This window comes from Perognathus longimembris, unplaced genomic scaffold, assembly GCF_023159225.1.
Source record: "Perognathus longimembris pacificus isolate PPM17 unplaced genomic scaffold, ASM2315922v1 HiC_scaffold_5312, whole genome shotgun sequence".
Taxonomy (NCBI): domain Eukaryota; kingdom Metazoa; phylum Chordata; class Mammalia; order Rodentia; family Heteromyidae; genus Perognathus; species Perognathus longimembris.
Genome location: NW_025960726.1, coordinates 47,185 through 69,695, shown reverse-complemented (window position 1 = coordinate 69,695; position 22,511 = coordinate 47,185). Strand labels below are relative to the sequence as shown.

General features: G+C 50.9%; 1 protein-coding gene across 1 annotated transcript in view; it reads right to left on the bottom strand.

Moving 5' to 3' along the window:
- Positions 1-22,511, bottom strand: part of LOC125345112 (sodium/hydrogen exchanger 9-like) — a 67,555-nt gene that overhangs the window by 13,100 nt on the left and 31,944 nt on the right. Inside the window, exons 9-11 of the mRNA XM_048337353.1 lie at positions 15,031-15,144; positions 14,116-14,227; positions 7,907-8,060 (exon numbers count right to left, since the gene is read on the bottom strand). Coding sequence (XP_048193310.1) covers positions 7,907-8,060; positions 14,116-14,227; positions 15,031-15,144 — 380 coding nt within the window. The remainder of the gene's footprint in view (positions 1-7,906; positions 8,061-14,115; positions 14,228-15,030; positions 15,145-22,511) is intronic.

The window sequence follows — 22,511 nt, the reverse complement described above, 5'->3', positions numbered from 1 at the left end:
TAGTATCCGGGCCGAGAGACGGCTGCGGATTTTATGGATGGAGGTGGTTTACAAGAACACGGATATCCTCATCATCTCCAGATATAAATTATGTTTTGCTATACGTACACGCGGGACCCAGACGTGGCTCGGTTTCAGTATTTATTTCGGAAGATACAGCATCGCTCTATCAGGCCAAAATATTGTGTTAGGACAACACCAAAGCACGAAGGCTGGAGAAAGGGGTGATCCGCTGACAAATGAGTTGTTTCTAAACATGGCTTGGCTACAGAGGCTTGACGCGTATCCACGGTACGGAGCGTCCAATTCAGTTAAAAACGGGACGTTTTAGAGGGTGCTTGCTTGGGGCGGCCGTCTGGTCGGGAGGGAGGAAGAGCGTATTCAGAGGTCGGTTCTCTGAATCTGCTCCTCTTCTACTCTGAGTTCTTGACCGTCAGCTGGTACGATATTGAGAGACGTTGGGCCCCAGGGGTAAAGGAGCGAGGAGAGTCTTTTTTTTTTTTTTGCAAGTCATCTTCGGATGCAAAGCTTTTTGTGTCTTTTCTTTTTTCTTTCTTTTTCTTCTAGCTCATTTCCACTCTCCAAGCTCAGTTCCGAGTCCCTTTTTCTAGGTAGCCTCGGTTGACACGAGAGCAGCGGACGGCCCGTGAGAAAGCCTCTCTTAGAAAGTGTGACCGTCAGACCCATCGTACGGTTTACAATGCCCACGGCGGATGTGGTTAAAAAAAAGAAAAGAAAAAGGAAGGGTTTCCCCCCCCGACTCTGTGGAAAAGGGGTCAACCTGCTCCACGATGCCCTCTTTCAAACTCAAGCGCCGCGATGGCTTTCCCAGCCCCCCCGCTTTCTCTCTTAGGAGACAGAGCATTTTTGATGCACCTTCAAGATTCCATTTATATCAGTGACATAATGGTGTCAGCCCTTTGAAGGAAGAAAAGAAGCAGGCAGCCATGGGTAGGATATCCTTAAGTGCCCAAGAATCAATTACATCCTTGCTGAGACAAGAGGCAATTTTCCCATTTCAACCTCACAGACGTGCCGACTGGCAAATGAGGGCGGGCTTGGTGCTTCTTTTTATTATAATTAACAATTTAAAAAAAAAAAAGCCCCGTGTTAGAATGTAATTAGCTGTTTACCAGCTCTGACGGGGCACAGGTTGTAGCGAGAAGACTGCTTTAGGATAGGAGCTGCTTTGGAAACGTGTCGGGAAACAAGCTTTTCCTGTTCAGCCTCCTCCAGGGACGGTTTACAACCCCTCACGTGGCTTCTGGAAACTTCCGGGCGGATCCGGCCTTCTTAGAGGAAGTCACCGGTTTCCCTCTTCACAGATACTCAACTCGGTCCATTGGTCCTCTACTTTCTGTCTCCCTTTGGCTCTTGCTCACCACCGGGTAAAGCACCTGTATCTCCATGGAGGCTGTGGCGAGTACTCGCTTTCTACGCACTGAGTACTTCTTCCATTTCTGGGCAACACGTGAACTCAGCGGACTCTAGCCACAAGCTCTCTGATGACGCGCGGTGGGGCCGTGGCTATACCACCATCGACGAGGCACCGCGCTGGGTTTGAGACGATCTCTCTAAGCCTCTGGGTCTTGAGCCACGGTGCTTCGTCACCTCGTTGAAACTACTCGAGTCAATGGCACGGAACATGGAAGCTACGTTCAGATAGATGTTTTAGAACGATGCTCGAATCTTCTCCCCTGCACCACCCAGGGTATCCTGCGTATGGGAGTAAGTAAGTAAACTCTAATAATGGTCAGCTTGCCTGCTTCTTGCTCGTACCCCGTCTTTTCCTAAAGAAAGAGGAGTTGGGAACAGCTCTCACGGGACTGTGAGCAGAGAGGGGCCGTCGTGTCTCAAAAACGGGGGCGCAGGTGAGGGCCCCCCACCATGATTATAGAACACAAGGGTGCCAGAAGGATACCACTAGGCTTCATACTTAAGGAGCAGGAAGCCACGTCTCGGGGCCTGATAGTTCCTCTTTCATCTCCCAGCTGTACTGTTCGGTAGGGCGGGCAGCTCACAGAACCATTGCCCAGATTTCTTTTCCTCGAAGGGTCCAGCTTCCCTCGACCCTCAGAGGGGCCTGTGGTCTGGTATTTAAGGGGGGCTGGTGATGGTGGTGGTGGTAGTGACACCCTCACAGCTTGGAGATTTATTTACTTTCATTCAAAAAAAAAAAACAACAACAAAACACAGCCGTGATTGTTTTGTTGTTGTTGTTGTTGTGTGTTTTGACTCGGCGTGTCTCTTTGATGGAGAAGTACTTGGTAACCACTAGGCATTTCAATAGATCAGAGAGATTCATTACCCCGGGGCGGTTTTTCATTTTCAGATAGAAATGAGCAGAAATTATCCAATTTCTCTTCTTTATAATCACGTCCAATACATTTAGTGTCCAATTCCACACTGCCCCTTGATTTATGGCATTTGCCAGATTCATGGAGATCTGATCACATTAAAGAAAATAAGTGCGATGGCTCTTAACCCTTCCAGCACCACGGGCAGACAAAGACTGGAACAGCACAAGGAACAGCTGCCGTGCGTGCGTGCGTGCGTGTGTGTGTGTGTGTGTGTGTGTGTGCACGAGCCAGCGCAAGGCCCCAGGTTCAAACTCCAATGCCAGATTAAAAGAAAAGAAGAAGACAGGAGCCCCGCGGGCTGTCCTTGCGTAGGTAGCCAGCGTCCCGCCTGGCTCCCGCTGTGCTGTCGTCTCCCGGAGCTGCTCAGAGCTGAAGGACTCGGGCAAGGTCACCCTGTAATTTTCCCTTCCAGTGTTTGCTCGCACACACACACACACACACACACACGAATCGCCCCGCATCTTCTTGCTGACCCCGAGGGCTCCCAGTCGAGAGGAACATCCTGCTCACGGCTCGTCTGGCCCGAGTCTGCTGAGCCTGCCCGGGAACTCTTCCTGCCTCTCCCAGCTTCCTTGTCCCCAGTGCCCATGTTCCCTGCCGCCCGGGGTCACCTGGGCTCACCTGGAGTCAGCCCCGTCCATTTCCAGAAGCCCGGCTCTCCTGGGCTTCTTTCTAGCTCACGTGGTCCCTCAAGAGCCCCTCTCTCCCCGCTGCTCATGGGGGGACCCTCGTCCGGCTCCCCAAACACCCCGCACCCGGCTTTCAGGGGTGGTGTCTGTGTGCCTCAAGCTTCCCCTTTGTCCTGCAGGAGTAGATGCTTCCATATATATATATATATAATATATATCCATATATATCTATATCAGATTGACAGCCTCCTGTCCCCGCTCCTGAGTAGCAGGTGCTACACGGATGCACTAACACACTTGGCTTTACTGGTGCTGTCTGGCTTTATTAGAATCCGTCTTCGTTATCCCTTTCAGTGCTGTCTAAGGAAACGTTCCATTTCCAGAGTCTTTCCTCCCCCTACCTCTCCTGGCTGACTATACTCTCAGCATCTCAAGGCCTGGAGACTTCCTTTGATTTTTAAGCCATTTTCCTCATTCTGTCAGGGGAAGGAAACATTCGGATGGGCAGGCGGTGACAAAGGAAGAGTTTCAAGGAACCTTAAAAAAAAAAAGTAAACGCACACTGGGCGCCAGTGGCTCGCTGCTAGAATCCCAGTCACTCAGGGGGCTGGTTCGAAGCCAGCCTGGGCGGAAAAGTCCCTGAGGCTCTCATGTCCAATGAACCACCAGGAGACGGGGAAGCGGTGCTGGGGCTCAAAGTGGTGGAGCACTACACAGCCATGAACAAAAGAGCTCAGGGACAAGTGCCCAGGCCCCGAGTTCAAGCCCCGAAACTGCCAAAACAAAAGAAGTAAAAGCAAGCCGGGCAGCCGGGAGGGTTCAAGGAGGGGGCGCCGCCCTCTGTTGCAGGGGGACCGGTAGGCGGAAACGCATTCTGGCCCACCAGTTTCCATCCAGAGGCCAAACGGCGGAGCAAATCTGCCTGCGGTCCTCCTATTGGCCTCTCACCTGTCACTCAACGTGCACTTCCTCCCCCCGCCCCCCCACTTCCTGTCCCGTGTCTATAAGTAGCCCCCATCCACGAGCGGGGACGGGCGGCGGGGGCGGGGGGGGGCGGGGGGGGGGGGGAGGAAGGAAGGTCGGGGTCGCGAGGAGAGACGGAGAGAGCCAAACCCGCAGCGGAAACCCCGAGGAAGCCTTCACTTGCCAGAAGCGTCTATTCTGTCCCGGGGAAGAAAAATGGCTCCGTGGCGGCGTGTTCGTGAACTCACTTCAGTGGGGAGCCGGGCTGTGCGCAGGGCGGCCCGGGGGGCTGGCAGGACCCCGGGTGTGCATCTCGGGGGCTGGGTAGGGACGGGTTCCTGGATTCTGGGTGATGGCGGTGTCATCGCCATCCTGGGGGTCCTGGGGCTTGAACTCACGGCCCGGGCTCTTTGACTCAGGGCGAGCGCTCTGCCCCACTGAGCCGCGGCGCCACCTCCGGCTCTCTGGTGCCTCACGGGAGGTCAGACTCTCACGGACTTTGCCTGCCCGGGCTGGCTTTGAACCCCGGTCCTCAGCTCTCGGCCTCCGGCACGGGGAGGATTGCAGGCGTGACACGGACGCTGCCCCGAGGGCCGGGGTGGGTGCGGCCTCCTCCTCCTGCGACTGGGCGAGAGGCCGGGAGGTCACGGGAGGGGCGAGGCCTGATGTGGGGTCTTGGCCAGGCGTCATCTCCTGAGTCGGGACACGCACCTGCTCTCCTCGAACCCCAGCCCCCAAAGTCTGCTGACTCCCTGTCAACGGGAGGGGGTGGGGGTGGGGGGGGGAGAGGCCCAGCCCCTTCTCAGCTGAGGTTCTGGCCACGGTCAGGGACTGTGGGTGAAATCGCCCGTGTTCCGCCCACCAATGCAATGCAACCGTGCAGAACCGCAGAACCCAGGCTCTGGAGCCCGGGTCACGCGAGACAAATGCCGTCCTGGAGGGCAGAACCCAGAAGGAGGGAGACAGCGTCGCAGTCCCACCGAGACCCCCCGAAGAACGCACGACGCGAGACCGCGCGCCCACGGGACTTTCCACTCACCCTGAGGCTGATGGGGTCTCAAAGGAAGGAGAAAACGGAGAAGGAGGAAGGGCAAACACCTCCGGGCCTATTGCTGCCGGGACTACAGGCGGCAGCAGCGCTACTCAGAGCCCTGCGGTCTCCTTCGGACCAGAGAACTTGTTTTCATACGAATCAGAAAGCCAGGGATAAGACAGTGCAAAGTAGGGGTGAGTGGTAGGAGTTAGGGGCGCACTGTCAGCTAGACAGTGGCAGGGATTTTGTTTTTGGTCTCTTCTATTGGATGCTTTTGTCTGGCTCAGGAAGCGTTTGTGGATAACTGTGGAAAAGGAAAGGCAGGAAAGAACGAGGGACGGAGACCGGCATTTGCAGCAGGACTCGGCATCCCAAGGAAGTCAACGTCCGCCACGCGTCCACCACGGAGGCGGCGGCGGCCAGCGATGAGAGAAGCTGGAGTGAGGCGTGGGTCACGCGACGGTGGGAAATGCCGTGGGCCGAGCGCATACATGTTTGCGAACCACCTCGCCAGCGGCAGTCATGGGGAAGGCGCGAGACGGGCGCGGGGGCCTCTGGAGCTGCCAAGCACCTGTCGGCCGGCAGGTACGGGAGTCCACGCGCGAGGGTAGAAGCAAAGGCGGGAAAGCAATTTGGCAATGGCCGGGGCGGGGTGGGGGGGCTTTACAAATGGCTCTGCCCTTTGACTCCCGAATCCCACAGTCAGGAACCGGGCCTCAGAAAATAACCACACATCCAAAGGCCTTTTCAAGGAGGCGCCAACCTCAGCGCCATTTATAACACTCTTAGATTCGTTCCAGTCTAATATGCCTAGTAACACATTTAAATGACTGATTTTGGTATTCTCCCATCCCATCCCAGGGCTGTGCTTTCTTAGTCCTTGAAACAGTTCCCAGGAATAGCTAAAGGAGTCAGGAAGCGGTCATCCTGTGTTTTAAAATACAATCTAGAAGACCTGGGTCTTGAAAGTTAAAATACCACCTTTTCTAAAGCCTACCCAAAACACATTTAGAAAAAGCACTAAAACGTGAGGAGGAATGAACACTGTCGACACCACTGGAAAAGAGGGTTTAGGAAAGATGACGGTTAGAAAAGAAAGGCAGAGAAGAAGTGTTTAATATTCTCCTAAATACCCCTCCGGCGTTCTTACGAACCAAGACGGTTGTAGTGAGTCCAAGGAAATCTACAGGCCTGGGTATTTTGCCTCTCATGGCGAGTTAGTTCTCTGTCTTGAGCAGTTTGTCTCGAGTAGGTCTATGGTATAGGCCCCCCAGCACTTAATTTTCAAAAACTCTTGTTGAAAATCCCCTCATTTGGGTATGCACATTTCAACTCGTGTGTGTGTGTGTGTGCGTGTGTGTGTGTGTTCATTCATTAATTCATTAACACACAATGAAGAAAATTGTTACACCTACGTGGGTTTCAGAGTCTACAAAGGAAACGAACTAAGAGACCCACAGCATGGAGCCGAATCTTAGGCAGGCCCCTCGTGCGTGCGCGCGCGCGCGTGTGTGTGTGTGTGTGTGTGCGCGTGTGTGTACACGCACGTGCTTGCATTCAGTGCCTGGGCTCAAAGCTAATGCTCTACGCGTGAGCCACAGATCCACTTCGGGATTTTCGGTGTCTTTTTAACTGGAGATAGGAGTCTCACGGACTTTCCTGGCCAGGCTGGTTTTGAACCACAAGCCCTCAGATCTCGGCCTCCTGGGCAGCTAGGATGTCGGGCGTGAGCTACCGGCACTCGGCTCTTTTAGAGTTTTTTAAGAAGCCAGCCTCTGAGTTGCTGACAATGCTGCATCAAACCCATTTGGCTATTATTGTTATTATTATTCTTCAAAAAGAAAATGAAGCAGCTTCGAAACAAGAAATTGGAGTGGTGCTTCAGAGCAGGCATAATCAGTGGTGAATTTGCCTCACCTATAAAATCATTATGTGTCTCTCCACGCAGAGAGCCAGGCCCGTGGTAAGCCGTTTCCACTGAAGAGTAATTCATGTTAGTGCTGTCAGTTCTTAACCGTACCGAAAACATTTTATTTGCATCCTATGCTGGTGGTACATTGTGATGGAGTGGAAATTTCACAGGGGCAGGAAAACCACTGAAGTATGCGCCTAATGAATTAAGAGGAAATAATACAGACTCAAGAAGGGGAGGCCGCGTGCGCTTTGGGAACGAGTCGTGTTCCACCCGGGGATTGTGCGTGTCGTTTATGGAAGCCGCAGTTCGCTTCCGTCCTGGTGTTTTATGGTAGCCGGCGAATGAGATGTTGCTCTGTAAAGAAGCCCGGTCTGGTTAAATACGATCTAACCACCCGGAAACGACGAGTTGGGAATTTATAATGCGATGGAGAACTTCCCGGATGGTATTAAAAAAAATGGGACGTGGAAGCGGAACGTGGCAACACACGGCAGAACCAAACTCCCGTTACTCATGGTGCACGGCGGAACCAAATATCAAGAGATTTTTGTAAGTGAGGGCCCCCATTAGAAGAATGATAGGAGAATTACAGGAGAATCGATCAAATGCCTGAGGGCAAGGCACGCTACCGATTTAGAGACAACTTCTTCCATGCATAGAAGAGAAATACTATAAAACAAGCCACAGTTGATTACTTCAAGGAAATCTCAATATCCGAACATGACGCGCCCCGTGTTCTCACTGACCCAGAAGACTAGTCAATACTTCCATCTTGTTAGGATAGGAGTTGAATTTTCTGACGATCAGCTAGAAGCCTGAACGCGCAGCGCCCTCCTGTATTAGACTCGGTGCCATGGGCTTTCGTGCAATGTGTGCCCACAGGGGTCCCGTGGGGAACCCCACTGCAAGAGAAGCTGCAGGTCACGTGGGTCGGGCTGGTGTGACTTACAACCCCCCCCCCCACGGGTGGGGCGGTCCGGACCCCCCCCCCCCCCCCGCCGCTCACCTGATCTGTAGCCAGGTCAGCATCGGGGTGGTCCCTCCCCCAAACACCCAGACGGTGAAGAACACCAGCAGCAGGGCCGTGCTGAACATCATCTGCTTGGGCTGCGACTCGGTGTTCCGGATGGCCAGGGCGAACGCGATGGCCCCCCGCAGACCTGGGGGTGGGGGAGGGAGAGAGAGAGGGGGGGTGCATTGGAAGCCGGCCTTTCTCCCCCACCCCCTGCATAGTCAAGTTGCTGAATGTACCGATCGTCGATTCCTCTTTATATTCTTGGCTGTGCCGAGGTTTGAACTCAAGGCCTCGCCCTTGCTAGGCAAAGGCAAATGCTCTGTTCCTCGAGTCATACCCCCTACCTTTGTTGTTGTTGTTTAAACTTTATTTTACAGATAAGGGGCTCTTGTTTTCGCCCGAGGCTAGCTTTAGATCCTCGCACTTGGACTTCTGCCTCCGGGGTAGCTGGGGTTACAGGCGTGGCCACCGACCCCTGTGCCTCCGGAGTAGCTGGGGTTACAGGCGTGGCCACCGACCCCAGACTGTCCTTTGAGATGGGTATCTCAGGAACGTCTTGCCTGGGCTGACCTTGAACTGCGAGTGTCTCCTGTTTCACGTGGCTGGGCTGATGGATGTGGGCGACTAGGCCTGGCTCCTTCTCGTGGTGTAGGTGTCTGCTCATCTTCCACCTACTGAAGGCTGTGTGGAGATTTACAGTGTCTGCTGGTCACAGATTAGGCTGCTACGATCGGCATGCCGTTTTTTTTTTTCTGTGTATGTGACTTTGCTGATATAATGCTCCCGGGTACCATCACGGAGAGCGCCAATGTTCCTATGTCTAGTTTGTAAAGAAATGACCAGCCCGTTTTCTGAAGTGGCTGAGCCATTTTACATCCCCATCAACGGTATAAAAATCACCCAGATGCGGGGCGGGGGGGGGGGGCGGTGGAAAGGTGGGAGAAAAACGAGGGAGGAGGTAACAAGTTTGATAAGAAATGTATTCCTTGCTTTATGTATGAAACTGTAACCCCTCGCCCCTCTGTACATTACATTGACAATAAATAAATTAATGTAAAAAAAATCACCCAGAGTTTCCGCATCCTTGTCTGTTTTTTTCCCCCCCTCTCCTTTTCTGGTTTTATCTTTTCTCCTTTAATAACAATATGCTAATTGAATTTGTATAAATCCATATTAAATATTCTTGAAGAGACACTAAAGGTCAAGTGCTAGAACTTCCAAGTGCAACGATATTAACAAACATGGAAATGTAGACTTGAAGAATAAACGCGAGCTCTGGCGGGAAAGGAGGGCAGACAGAGCGAAGGCCTGGGGGGGGGGGTCACACAGAACCTCCTCCCCCCTCAGGGTATTGGGGGTCACAACAGAGAGGCAGGGAATCCCATTATCTTGGTAGGAAGGCTTGAATCACATACATACAATTTCAATAAGCCAGTTCTGATCATGTTTAGTAGGACACTAGGTTTCCAAATCATTATTCATACGTTAACTAATGAGGGCTAAAACCCCAGGCGCGGGTGGCTGGTGCCTGTCATCCTAGCTCGACTCAGGAAGGCTGAGATGTGAAGATGGTGGTTCAAAGCCAGCCTGGGCAGAGAAGCGCAAGGGACGCTTGTCTCCCACGAATCACTCCAAAGCTGGAAGCGGAGCTGAGCGCAGAAGCTCAGGGACGGCGCCCAGGCCCTGACTCGGAGCCCCAGGGCTGGCCGGAACGAACGACCTTCCTCTCCGGGAAGAACGCACGCTGTCACTCGGGGATGCGGACGTGGCGGGGGAGCCCACGGGCCCAGGGGGAGACGCCGGGCGGTGGGCCATCGCCGTGCAAGCCGAGAACAACCTGCTAGCTCTCCTTCCCTCCCGTGCAGGTGGCTACAGATGTCCCCAAAGCAGCCTGAATCAAACCCAGGCCGCGTGACAAGTCACCTTGGCGTTTTCCTCTTACTTATGGATATTTGTAAGTCTTTTTTTTTTTTTTTAAAGTTTTTGTGAGCGAGATGAAAAACCGGCGCCGGTGACAACTCGCTGTAAACTCTGGATCTCCGGGGCAGGCTAGCGAGCGATCGTTAACCTTCCTAAGCGTGTTTAATAATGGATCATAATCACGCGAAACCGGCGCGACGATGCTCGTAAATCTAAATTAGCCAGACACGGGCAGTTCCTGGTTCCAGAGTGGGCTCAGACGAGGGTATGTGGCACCTACGGAGACTGAGGTAGGAGATGGAGAGTTCGAGGCCAGCAAGAGCTACATAGAGAACTCAAGGCTAGCTTGGGCATATATATATATATATATATATATATATATGCATATATGTGTATATGTGTATATACATATACACATATACACACACATATATATACACATATACATATATACGTAGAGAGAGAGGAGGGAACTATGTGTAAGCATATATCTCTATTCACAGTATATCTGCTAATCTCGCCTTCTAAAAACTGAAGAGCTTATCCGTTAGAAGAGACCCAACGCAGACATGGCCGAGAAGAACAGGACCGTTGTAGGTGGAGACATTTGCTAATTAGGGCCCCCTCCCTACCCTCGTGGGACTGGGGTGCCCTCGAAGAGCTCAGGGGTGCTGAGGCGCCCTGGCTTCTGAAAGATCAAGGTCCCCTCCTTTCCCACAAATGCCTCCATCACCCTACTTGGTACTTGCTGGGCGCCCACCACGACATGGACCCCCCGGGGATTTCAGAACGGAAGACCAAGCGATCAGAAACCGGCGTTGAGCTCGCGATTTTCCTGCTAGCCAAAGGGCACACACCGTTTTGCTCAGAGACACGAGGAAACCCAAACCCCGTGGACACCAGTCCTCCCCCCGCCCCCGCATCCTTTGTGACCTCCTCTTGCTTTTTGATCTTTCTTTCTTCTCTCTCTGTTTGGGTCAATTCATCGACAGTTCTGTCCGTGGAGGTGACACCGTTTCATTTTTTAAATAGGTTCACTCTGTCAAGATATATATATATATATATATTTCTATTTTGGACAAATTCCATAGGCCCCGTTGGACACTTAGCAGCCCCCAGGGATGAAAGAATCACCCACCATTAACCATGGTCCCGTCTACAACCCGCCTCGAAGGGATCCTTGTGCTGACGACGTGGACGCCCCGTTCAGTTCATCGCGATGGAAGGCGGGCGGAGCAGCGAACGCCTCCCAGCCAGGCCCCGCGTATCTCCAAAGAGCCGCAGTGGAGCTTTCCACCCGTGCCACGCGGGCCGTCCACGCGGGGACTGAGCGCGGGTCCACTTCAGAGAGCTACACGACGGTCCAAGCCACCGCCAGCAAGCGCCGCCGTTCTGCCGTCTGTCTTCCCTTTTGGAACACAACCCATTGTCGTCTTTAAAAAAAAAAATATATGATTCCTTTCGTTCCAAGCTCTGTGAAGAGGGTTGATTTCAAAGCCGTGACACCTCCTCATCATCAGTGTCCCAGATCAAAGCCTGGCGTAGGTCTGACACTGAATTATGGATGGCGTTTCCCCCTGCTAACGTCTCCTGATCTTGCAAAGTTGATAAGTCCTTCCGGCAAGAACGGCAGCCTGCTTTCAAAATACATCCCCCCCCCATAGTGCCACCTCGCTCTGCACGTGGGGTCCACGCTCAGTTCCACGCGCGTTCACCACACCCAAGTGAGGCCAGCGGATTGTGTTCAGGGGGGAGAAAGAAAACCTGCATTCAGAAATGAATCGACGGGGCTGGGGATAGGGCCTAGGGGCAAGAGCGCTTGCCTTGACTACATGAGGCCCTGGGTTCGATTCCCCAGCACCACATATACAGAAAACGGCCAGAAGGGGCGCTGCGGCTCAAGTGGCAGAGTGCTAGCCTTGAGCAAAGAGAAGCCAGGGACAGTGCTCAGGCCCTGAGTTCAAGGCCCAGGACTGGCCAAACAACAACAAAAGAAATGCAAGCGCAAGTCATTTTTCTTACAAACGTGTCTTGGAAGCTACACAGAGAATGAGAGTGCGTTGACTCCACGGATGGGAGAAAGCAGCGGGCGGGGTTGGCTGTGGTGGTGAGCCATTTCTCAGGGATTCTCGATGCTTCGGAATCCCAAGGCCCGCCCTCTGTGTGGGGGGCCGAGGGGGGGGGGAGCTGCTGGGACTCTGGCTTTCCCCCGGACTGCCCGACACGGCGGCGGTGCGGTTCAGGCGTTTCCCCGTGGCTCGTTTCCCGCATAAGCGGCTTAATCTCGCCCCACTTAGAGACCTCGCCAGGCTCATCTCAGGCACCGCGCCCGCTAATGCCTGCCCGGGGCTGAGTGGTTTCCACCTGACGGGGGGTGCGGTCGACGTTCACCGCCTCTAATGGAGAAAAAGGGCGATCCTTGTACCCCATTAGCTGCGTCGTGGCTTCCTACCAAGCCTAATTAATTGCCAAAAAAAACCCACCACGGTGCCCCAGACGTAGCCTGGGAAAACAGGATTCTAAACCACAGGTCCGTAAAGAGCTAGGGGGAGGGGAGGGACTCGAGAAAGCCTTCCGGGACCCGCAGAGCAAAGAGAAGGGGAGAGAAGTCTAGTTCTTAGAGGGGTTCAGGCTTTCAGATCCTCAGGTAACCCTTGGCTAAGAGGTTTCAAGAAATCTTCCAGGGGCTGGGGACATGACCTAGTGGTAGAGAGCTCGCCTCCTATACGTGAAGCCCTGGGTTCGATTCCCCAGCACCACATATACAGAAAATGGCCAGAGGTGGCGCTGTGGGTCAGGTGGCAGAGTGCTAGCCTTGAGCAAAAAAGAAGCCAGGGACAGTGCTCAGGCCCTGAGTTCAAGCCCCAGGACTGGCACAAAAAAGAAAAAGAAAAGAAATCTTCCTAAGCACACATGAGGTTGAATGTGCTTGTGGATTCAAATCACCGAAGGGTTTGAATTAAAAACAAGCCAGCCACAAGAAGCCTGTTACCCTCAGCACAGACAGAGGAAGGAGAGACCTGACGGAGACCTTCAAATCCACCTGCTGCTTAAATGGGGGGGGTGGGGGTGGGGGGGTGGGGGGGTGGGGGGTGGTCCTGTCGCCAGCGTTTCCGGCCGTCGGCTCACCGAGGGGAGTTATTTTTAAGTGAGACGCAGGTTTGTCAGCCCTGCCTGGGGCATAGATGACTCTCGTCTTAGAACGCCCCGTGGGGGGGGTCAGTTCTGGAATAACGTTCCCAGAGCTCACAGAACAGGAAGGGACAATTCCTCGGCCGTGGTGTGAGTGGCGTGTGTGACTTTGGGGGGGCGGTGGGAAGCATTGTACCCCATTCCTTCAGCCTCCCAGGCCCGGGGGGGGGGTGGTCCAGGCAAGTCGCCTGGCAGTGAAGAACCGGATGGGAGGGAGCACCGGGCGCCACGGAAGCGGAGGGGAGGGATGCCAGCACGGACGGGAGGCCTTCTAGAACATTCTCCCGGAAAGTCAGGCCTGAGGCGAGGGCTGAAGAACCGAGAGGACACCCCCCCACCCCCCACCTGAGCGAGAGGGGGGCGGGAGACGGACGTGGCCAGGTCTCCAGGCCTCTGTACTCCCCTCCTCTCTCCCTCTCCGTCCCCCGCCGGCCGCCCCACTGGCTCTAGGCAGGCTGCCAGGGCTCAGTTAGGCTTGGCACTCGCTCTTACCTGGTTTCAAATTAAATAAGAATCGCAGCACACGGATTTGAGGGGAAAACAAGAGACCCCCCGAGCTTTGCCATGAGCCCCACATCGAGGGGGAAGCGAAGGGGCATCTACACCACCCGGCACGGCCTCTTTGCTTTCAGGAGTATGGTGGGGGGGGGGGCGGCGGGAGGGGGGGGTGCTTGCTCGTGGCATTCAGAGGGGGCTGGGAGAGGAACCAGAAGAGCTGCTGGGGAGCCCTCCCCCCCCGCTCCCCCAACTTAATCCACCCAGGCAGTTCCAGACGCCTGGCCTTGAACTGAAAGGAGGTCTGAAGTCCGACTCCAGTGAGACCGCCATCTGAACTGTCATCGCGGGGCCCAAGAGCGGAATTTGCATTGTTATTAATACAAAAAAGGATTCCTTAAGGCTGAGAAGAGGGGCGGGGGGGTCGATTTCCCCCCCGGGGACCCCCTCTGTGGTGTTCCCATCCATCCATCCCCACGCCGCCTGTGGGGTACGCAAGAAAACCTCTCCCAGGGAGATCCATTGGGGGGGGCTTTCACCGGCCGCGGGAAAGGGGGCGCCCTGCCCGGCCACCCCCCCCCCCGCCAACACACCTGAGAACACCATCATGTGCTGAAAGTTCCGTGGGATCTTCTCCTTCCGGCCCAGGTTCAGGAGGAAGGAGAGGGGGTAAATGTTGCAGGCCCGGGCCACAAAGATGGCGATCTGCAGGTGGACGAGGCGTTGAGGAAGGAAAGCCACGCGGACGGAGGCGGTCTCCTCTACTCTATCCTCACCTGGGGGGGGTGGGGAGGTGGGGGGGTGTGGAAGTCATTGGGGACCAGGCAGCTTTCTCTGAAGATTCAGGGCCTGGGCACCATTGGATCTGCACCTCTTAACAAGAAAAGACTGGAAGGGACGGGCGGGTGTCCACGCAGCCAGGCCCGCTTGCTGGAGGTCATCTGGCCGTGACCCGGGGGGCAGCTTCCAACCCTTTCCAACCCGGAAAACAGGGCCAGCCTCGGCATCCCTGGGGACCAACATCTGCTCCCCACGCTGGGAAGGGAACCCCCCCCCCCCCCCCCCCCAGCGAGGACGGGCCTCTGCAGCAAAAGCCAGACCTTCCGTTCATGTGTCCTGGGAACCACACTTAGAAGGCCGCTGTGCTTACGATGTTGGGAGCACAGCGATCGTGTCTAATTTCATTAGATCCTTTTGTGGGGCTCGAACTCAGGGCCCGGGCTCTGTCCCTGAGCCTCTCTGTGCTCCAGGCCGGCGCGCTACCGCTTGAGCCACAGCGCCACTTCTGGCTTTCTGGTGGTTCACTGGAGATCAGAGTCTCACCAGGACTTTTCTGCCCGGGCTGGCTTCGAACCGCCATCCTCAGGTCTTTAATCAAGGCCCCGATTTCTTAGGATGCCCGTCTCCTCTAGCTGGAAATCCCACCTCGGTCTCGGCCCGGGCCCTGTGGTGAACCCGAGGGGGATGTCACTAAAAGCCAGTGGTGTGTTCTCTCCCACAAAGGATACGAAGGCCCCGAGGATGAAGAGCGCGTTGAAGGTGTGGTTCTGGAAGGTGAACAGCGCCAGGCCCATGTAGCAGAAGATGACGTTCTCAGCCAGGAAGTTCATAAACTCGAACAGCTGGAAGGCAAAGACGCCGGAAGCGTGAGGCACCGACGGTGGCCTTCCACTCACGCCCCGCGGGCCCCGAGGACCCGGCCGGCTCTCCACCCAGGGACGCGCACCCCGACGCCGAGGTCGGCGTCCCCCGAACGCCCTTCAACCCAAAGGAGACATTCTGTCCGAGGGCCGCACCCCGCCGTCCCTCGTTGGGGTGGGCGGTGGCGGGGTGGCGGGAGGTCACCCCGCCCTTGCCTCGGTATTTGGCGCTGGGGGACAGAAATTCGGGGGTGACATCGCTCCCTTCCCGTCCCCCCAGGCCACGGGTTTGGCTCACCAATGAGAGTGTATCGTGAGCCCCTTCCCGTCCACGCTTGCTAACATTCATTTCTATTTATTTATTATTTATTTTTTTAAAAAAGAATCAGCGTTTGAGAACTGTGACGGCGTGACAGGTTCGCTTATTTTAAATCGCAGGTGGTGGTTCGCCCCGTAGGAGAAGGTTCCTTGAACAGGAAGGCGGCCGTACTGATGAGCACTCTTTAGTTCTATCCTCGAACAATGTTCTTTTGAGCGAATGGGTTTTTGTTTTTTAATAATAATTTCCTTCCTGGACCTTTAATGAAAATCTGTGGGTGAATGCAATGGTTTTTTTTTTTTTTTTCTCATGTAAATCTTTCCCAAAGGCAGTTCAAAAGAAGACTACATCAAAAGCCCCCCTGCTCCTGCCCCAGTACGTACAACGAATCGACGCTTAGAATCACACACACACACACACACACACACACACACACACACACACACACACACCCAAAAAAACCCAGAAGTGAAGTTGTGGCTCAAGATTTAGAGAGCTAGCCCTGGGGGCAGAAAGCTTAGGGATAGTACCCAGGCCCCAGGCCTGGCAAACAAAACGAAGATGGAAACCAACCAACCCAAATCCCCAGACTGCAACAAGGACAGATTGCAAGCCAGTCTCTTCCTAGTTCCACTCTACGCAGCTGCCTTCCACCTCACCCAAGGTCAGTACGAAAATAATGGACTTAAAAAAAAATTTTTTTTTTTAAATGCATCAGCACAACGAGCAGTATTGATTTTGTTTCTGCGAATTCGCGTTTTTGTGAACTTCCGAAGGGTAATCTTTGCTTAACAAAGCTTCCTTTCGGGAGAAAAGGAATTAAAAAAATTAAAACACACACACACACACACACACACACACACACACCCACCCACCAAGTTAACACAGTGCAAACAAGACGAGGGAACTAGCACGGCTTCATGGGAAGACAGCTCCGCTGGGAAGCCGCTAGCGGCGGGTGGGCTGTCCCGCGTGGACCCCAGTCAGCAAACCGCCCTCTTGGAAAACCCACTGGGCGCCGTGCCTTTTAGTTTGAGTTATTTGCTGAGTTTCAAGACTTTGAAAGGCCCTCGTCTTTCTAAATAGAATGTGCTTACTCCTCGTTCCGACTGATCTCTATTTACACAAAAGAAGGCAATTAAAAAAAAAAAATCCACTGATGACCTTTCCTGCTGTGAAACCGGCCCGCCGTTGGGTGTACACCGGCCGGTCCTGAGGAAAGCCGGTCCACTTCCTCCACTGAGGTCAGGTGTGCTCCCGTCGGACACACTCCACATTCAGGTGGACTGGGATATCAGTGCTACTTCATTTTCTGCAGGATTTTGGTCCCGGTGTGAATTTCGTGTTGTTGCTTCATTATTTTGTGTATTTTTTTCTGGTCGGCTGTAGGACTTGAACTCGGGGTGGGGGCGCTGTTCCCCCGAGCCTCGATGTGCGAGCATTCCACCACGTGAGCTACAGCACCACGTCCAGTCTTTGAGTGGATTACTGAAGATCAGAGTCTCAAAGACTTTCCCGCCCAGGCTGGCTTCGAACCGTGATCCTCAGATCTCAGCCTCCTGATTAGCCAGGGTGACAGGTACAAAACAAAGTATCTATATTTCTGACTGGAAGCCTGCTATAGAGAACATCTCTGATTCCATTTTCATATACAATGGAGTGTAGCTGTGCTATGGGAACATGGTCAGTGCTAAAGAATTCGTCAACACTTACAGTAAAAACGCTACTGAAAACACGAGATTTTGCTCCTGCGTTCCCCTGCTACTCAGGAAATGTATTCAAGGTGAATTACGTTCCTATTGATGATACATATATAAATATACATGATATGTATTATTTTTACTATTCATATTATAAATATATCATGTATGACACAGTATATTATATATAAAATCTATGTATACATAAATACCTAAATTTTATCGCCTATATTGTTTATATTACTTATTTATATTATATTGTAACATATATTATTATATATTATGTAATATATAATAATACATATCATATATAAGGTCTATGTATAGATAAATGCCTAAAATTTATTATATTATACATTAAAATTATATATAATTATATATTATGTATTTTATAGATAAATATACATATATGTGGATATATATATATATATATATAATCTATGTATAGACAAATCTGCATCTCCGACCGTAACACTACCCAGTTTCTGTGTTTGAGAAGATTTGCTAGGTACTCTTTGCTTGAGAAATCCGGGGTCGCCTCTACCCTCCCGCCTGCTACCCAGCCTCTTCCACTTCCCGCATTTCATTGCCTTTTCTAAGCCACGAGAGGCGCAGTCTGTAAGAATCACAACGAAACACTTTCCATCCCCGCCCCGAAGATGAATAGGCATCATTAAGTAAAGTTAATATAGGAAATAAATGTAGTTACAGCTGCAAGGAATTGAGCTTCATTAAACTGAATAAAGAGCGAGCAAATACCATAGCCAGATTTTTCTCGAAAACCTCAAGCATATAACGTGAAGGGGAAGGCTATTTTCTTTGAATTTTCTAAATTATATTAGCCGGTAAACACTGATAATAGTGTTCTTATTTTTGGAAGTTTTCCATTTTTGACTTTTTTTTTTTTGGCTAGGTTTTCTGAGGTTGTATCTGCATTAAAAATAGCTTCCTCTTAAGTCGACAACTTTACAAAGTGCTTATTCTTATGCTATTGATCAGAAATATTGGTCCCAAGATAAGGCGGGTGACGGATTCAATCGATTCGTCTGCAAAGGTAAATTAAAAGCTATGACAAAGGGTTAAAACTATTTTCATTATGGGGAAGATTTTTGAGTTCAATTGTTGAACTCTGGCAGAATGGTCTAAAAATGCACTCAATAGAAGGCTTGAAGCAGACTAGAACATTGATTCTGCTGGGCTTGATGAGAAATTGGACCGTGTGAAAGAACCTGTATAAATCAGAGAAATCAATACAATGAAAGATTAAAAAAATATGACATTTGGATAATGCCATTCAATTGGAGCACCACTATCCAATGATTTCTACTAAAGCATGAATATCAATAAATCAATAGCTGACGGACATTAAGTTCGCTTGGCTAGTTCCTTTGTAGCAGACAGTTAACATATAGCCAGTAGAGACTGTGTAAGCGCTTGTACCAAACTCCAGAAAATTCATATTCTGTACTGATTAAATTCATCGAGCTTTCTTTCTCTGTGAGATTTATAAAAACCCCCTTCCATAAAACCTCCTGGTATTGACGCTATTGCACACCCTTGACAATCCAGGCAAAATGTCAAAAAACGGTGACTTACGACAGCAGAAGGATATATTTCTCTTTGTTTCCAAGGAAGGCAGTTCCATTTTCACAGAAAACAAAACAAAACAACAACCCCCAAAACCTTGCAGCCATAACTCAGTTCTGAATGAGAGCTTTAGTTTTCTGACTTTGGTTGGTGGTTTGGTAGCCAATTTTTACGATTTGTCCCCAAACCGAGTGGGGACTTGGCTTACCCTACCTATGTCCATCAGGAAAAGACTCCTGGCTGTGTGTGGATTCATGGTGGCTTAGGAAAAAAATTCGAATTTATAGGCAACGCAGAACCCCATGCCTATGTAGGAGAGAACCTGTACCGTAGCTACGCCCTAGAAGCTAAGAAACCAGCCTCCATTCTCCATTCCCCTTCATGCCTTGTGTCCACGTGACACTCACCGGCCTCAGTGTGAGCAGCAAGCTCCTCTCACGCCTACAGGGAGGTAAGGTCACTTGACATTCCACCGTTTGTTTGGATTTTTTAAAACATTTTTTGTTGTTGTTGTTTGGGAAACAGTTACTCTGAATGGCCTAAAAAAAAGCTCACCTACTGCCAAATCAGTGGAGTACTCGAGAAGAAAGAAAAAGAAAGGAGCAGGTAAAGTCCCAACCGGGCAATCTCTTGATGAATACAGACAGCATCAGAAGGCGTCTGTAAGCGCCGCCGGGCCCTCCGCGTTTGTCCCTGAACATCCATTGCCAGCTGACAGCTTTAGCATGCCATGATGCTTCGTAAACATCTGTTGAATGAACAAAAGGAATAAAAATAGAGCTCCCAGAAACGGCTCCGGGATGCTGGAACTGTACGGTCCTTCCTCCATGGAAGCTTATGAATATATAATAAAAATATAGAGCATGTCAATGCTTGAACTGAGTCCTCGTTCTCGAAATTTGTCCTAAGGAAACAGTGTGACAAGTTATATATATATATATATATATATGTATACATACATACATACATATGTATATATTCTTAAACCAAGGATGTTCCCTGCTTAAAATAAAAGGATAGAAAATAGGAAAATCACACGAAAGGAGAAGCCTATCTCGACTGGGTAATGAGGATTACACTTTTTAAAGTTTCATCACCATATGTGCTATTTCCAATGGTTAGTAATTAGACATTCTTTGTCAGATTAAAAAAAAATTCCCCTTTTATATTTGGCTAAGCATTTGTACAGTTCGCTAAACTTCCCTGTTCAAGGCCTTTCTGTGTCAACCGAAGTAGTGTGTTCTCCTCGTGTGTGAACGTGGCAAAGGATACCATCTTGGTGTGAATGTGAGTGGTTTTTTTTTCCCATTCCTGGAATAAACTCTGATTCATTGCCACGGACTTAACTTAGGTACGCTGGTGAGTCTTCTGGCTAAAATGTAGTTCATAAGTGTTGCATTCGAGATGTGTCTAGGAGCGACTGCTGGGCTTTCATTTTATTTCTGGTGTCGACAGGATTTTACTTCACTATTAAACTACCCTTATCATTTGGGGGTGCCTTCCTTCTTCTCCTTCCCTGTTGAACGGCGTGTGTCAAACGAGAAGCCAGAAACTCCACGCAATTGTGTGTCTTCTGCTTTTTGGGTGAATGCGTATTTTAGCCACAGTCCTTTAGTGAGAACAGCTCTATTGAGTGGTTTCCCCCTACCCTTAGGTAGCTTGGTGAGCTAGGTGTCCGTGAAATTTTCCATTTCATCTCCAGGTACTGATTTATTTGCACCGATTGGGACATGTTCTTATCTTGTACTTAGTGATCTGAATGCTGGCTATACAATGGAGCTATGTTTCTAAAAACTAGTCCAGGTGTGTGCCTACCTGCCCTTCGGTGTATATTTTACTTCAATGGAAAGGCTAAACAGTACAATCAGGTAGTTGCTTTTCCTCCCGCATGCAGAAATTTAGTACATGTATAATTACGTTCAGCTATTGATGCATTTCTACAATTTGCTTTCAAATTGCCTTGGCTGTTTTATGCTTTTGAGGTTTTTGGGTTTTTTTTTTTCCCCCCTCCAATTTCCAGCCTTCTTTTATGGTTGACTTTTCCCCCCATCATATCTCTCCACTGGGTGAGAAGTTATGCATTTTGTCTTTTACTTAAGCAAATGACTCCAGCAACTACGTTATTAGAACCTAAGAGCTTTTATTTGCTTTTGAAGAACCTGTTTTCTTCATCATCTTTCATTTATTTACATCATTTAAGATATGTTCATTTTTATCATCCTTATCTGGTTATTCCGCTAGGTGAAAGCTCTGTGTAATCCTCTTCTAACTTTTTATTTCTGCTGTCTCTCATGGAGATTTGTTTCCTTGTGCATTTTTACTTGGAGCTGCGAATCAATGTTGGCGGGGCTTTAGTAATGGAGATATCTTTGTGCTCTTGGATGGAGGTGTTCTTTGGCTCCTCCTAAACATACTTTATCTTTGTTGTTGCTTTGTTCCAAGAGCATTTCCAACCTAATACCACATTTTACATTGATTTTTCAGTTTGAGTTTCTTGGGTGTCACAAGCAATATAAATTTAAGCCACAAGCCCTCATAAAGTCAAATGGGAGGTGTAAATTTCTCAGGGGAGACATCCTTCTCCATCTAGAACATACCTGCGTTTTCTGAGCTGTTGCATATGCAGTTTTTCACATAGAAGTACCATTTACCAAGCAAATCTAGCTTATTAATCATGCAGAAAGTAGTTTACAACCACGCTTTGCATCTTCGCAACTGCTGAGTTTAGAGGATGGATGCCAATGGTCCCATTCACTTCCAGATATTCGCTCTCTATGTTTCTGCCAACACCGCCCAGTCACCGGGACACAATGCACAGAGCAGCAATTCTTGTTTTCCTCCAGCTCATTGTTAGGGGGATTGGCAGTCTGGTGACGTAGAAATGGCCCACCCTGGCGTGAGCACCCAAAGACATTTCACTGTTCCTGCTTCTCTCTCCCATTTCGGAACAACCCGAATCCTCTAAAAGTCACCCAAGCCCGCAGTTATCAAGCTGTCCGTGACTTTCCTCGGAGAACAATCGGGGGGGGGGGGGCATCTACTATCCCCATCCCAGATCATTAAGGTCAGAAAAGATGGAGCACTTCAGGGCAGCCCGGCAAACAGCAGACTCGGACCTCGAACTCCGTCCCACGAGGGATCCAGCGCCATTCCAATGCAGCCTGGCTACGCACGCACCCTCGTAATGCTGCCGTCACAAGTCCATGAGAAGAAAAGAAGCCGGAGAGGGAAGATGTTTCCATATCCCTCGGGGCACTGCCTCGGGGCACAGAGGGGGCTGAACGGGAAGCAGAGGCAACACCTCTCTGCTCGGTTTCTCGTTAGGCCCGCTGTCTGTCTGTCTGTCTCTCTTTGCCCGTCTCTCCCGATCCTCATTAGGCCTGACCTGCTTTCATTTGGGTCCCGGGTTCTATCACTTATTTTCATCTGGGGACTACCTAACAAGGTCTCTTCCAGCTCCAAAAACCCATGGGGAGAGAGAGAGAGAGAAAAAAGAGATAATTAATGAGCTGTCAGAGAGACGTAGCTTCACATTCTCCTGGAAAAAAAATTATACACACACACACACACACACTCCTAGTCCATGGGTCTCAGGAATGTTGAGCCAAAGGCCAGAATTGAACATTTCTGACTTCACGTTCATCTTCTTTACCAAACAAAGCCTCCCCCTTCACTGCCAAAGTGCCCGATTTCACAGGGTCGAAGAAAAGATGATTCATCAATGGAGATGGGGGAAAAAAAAA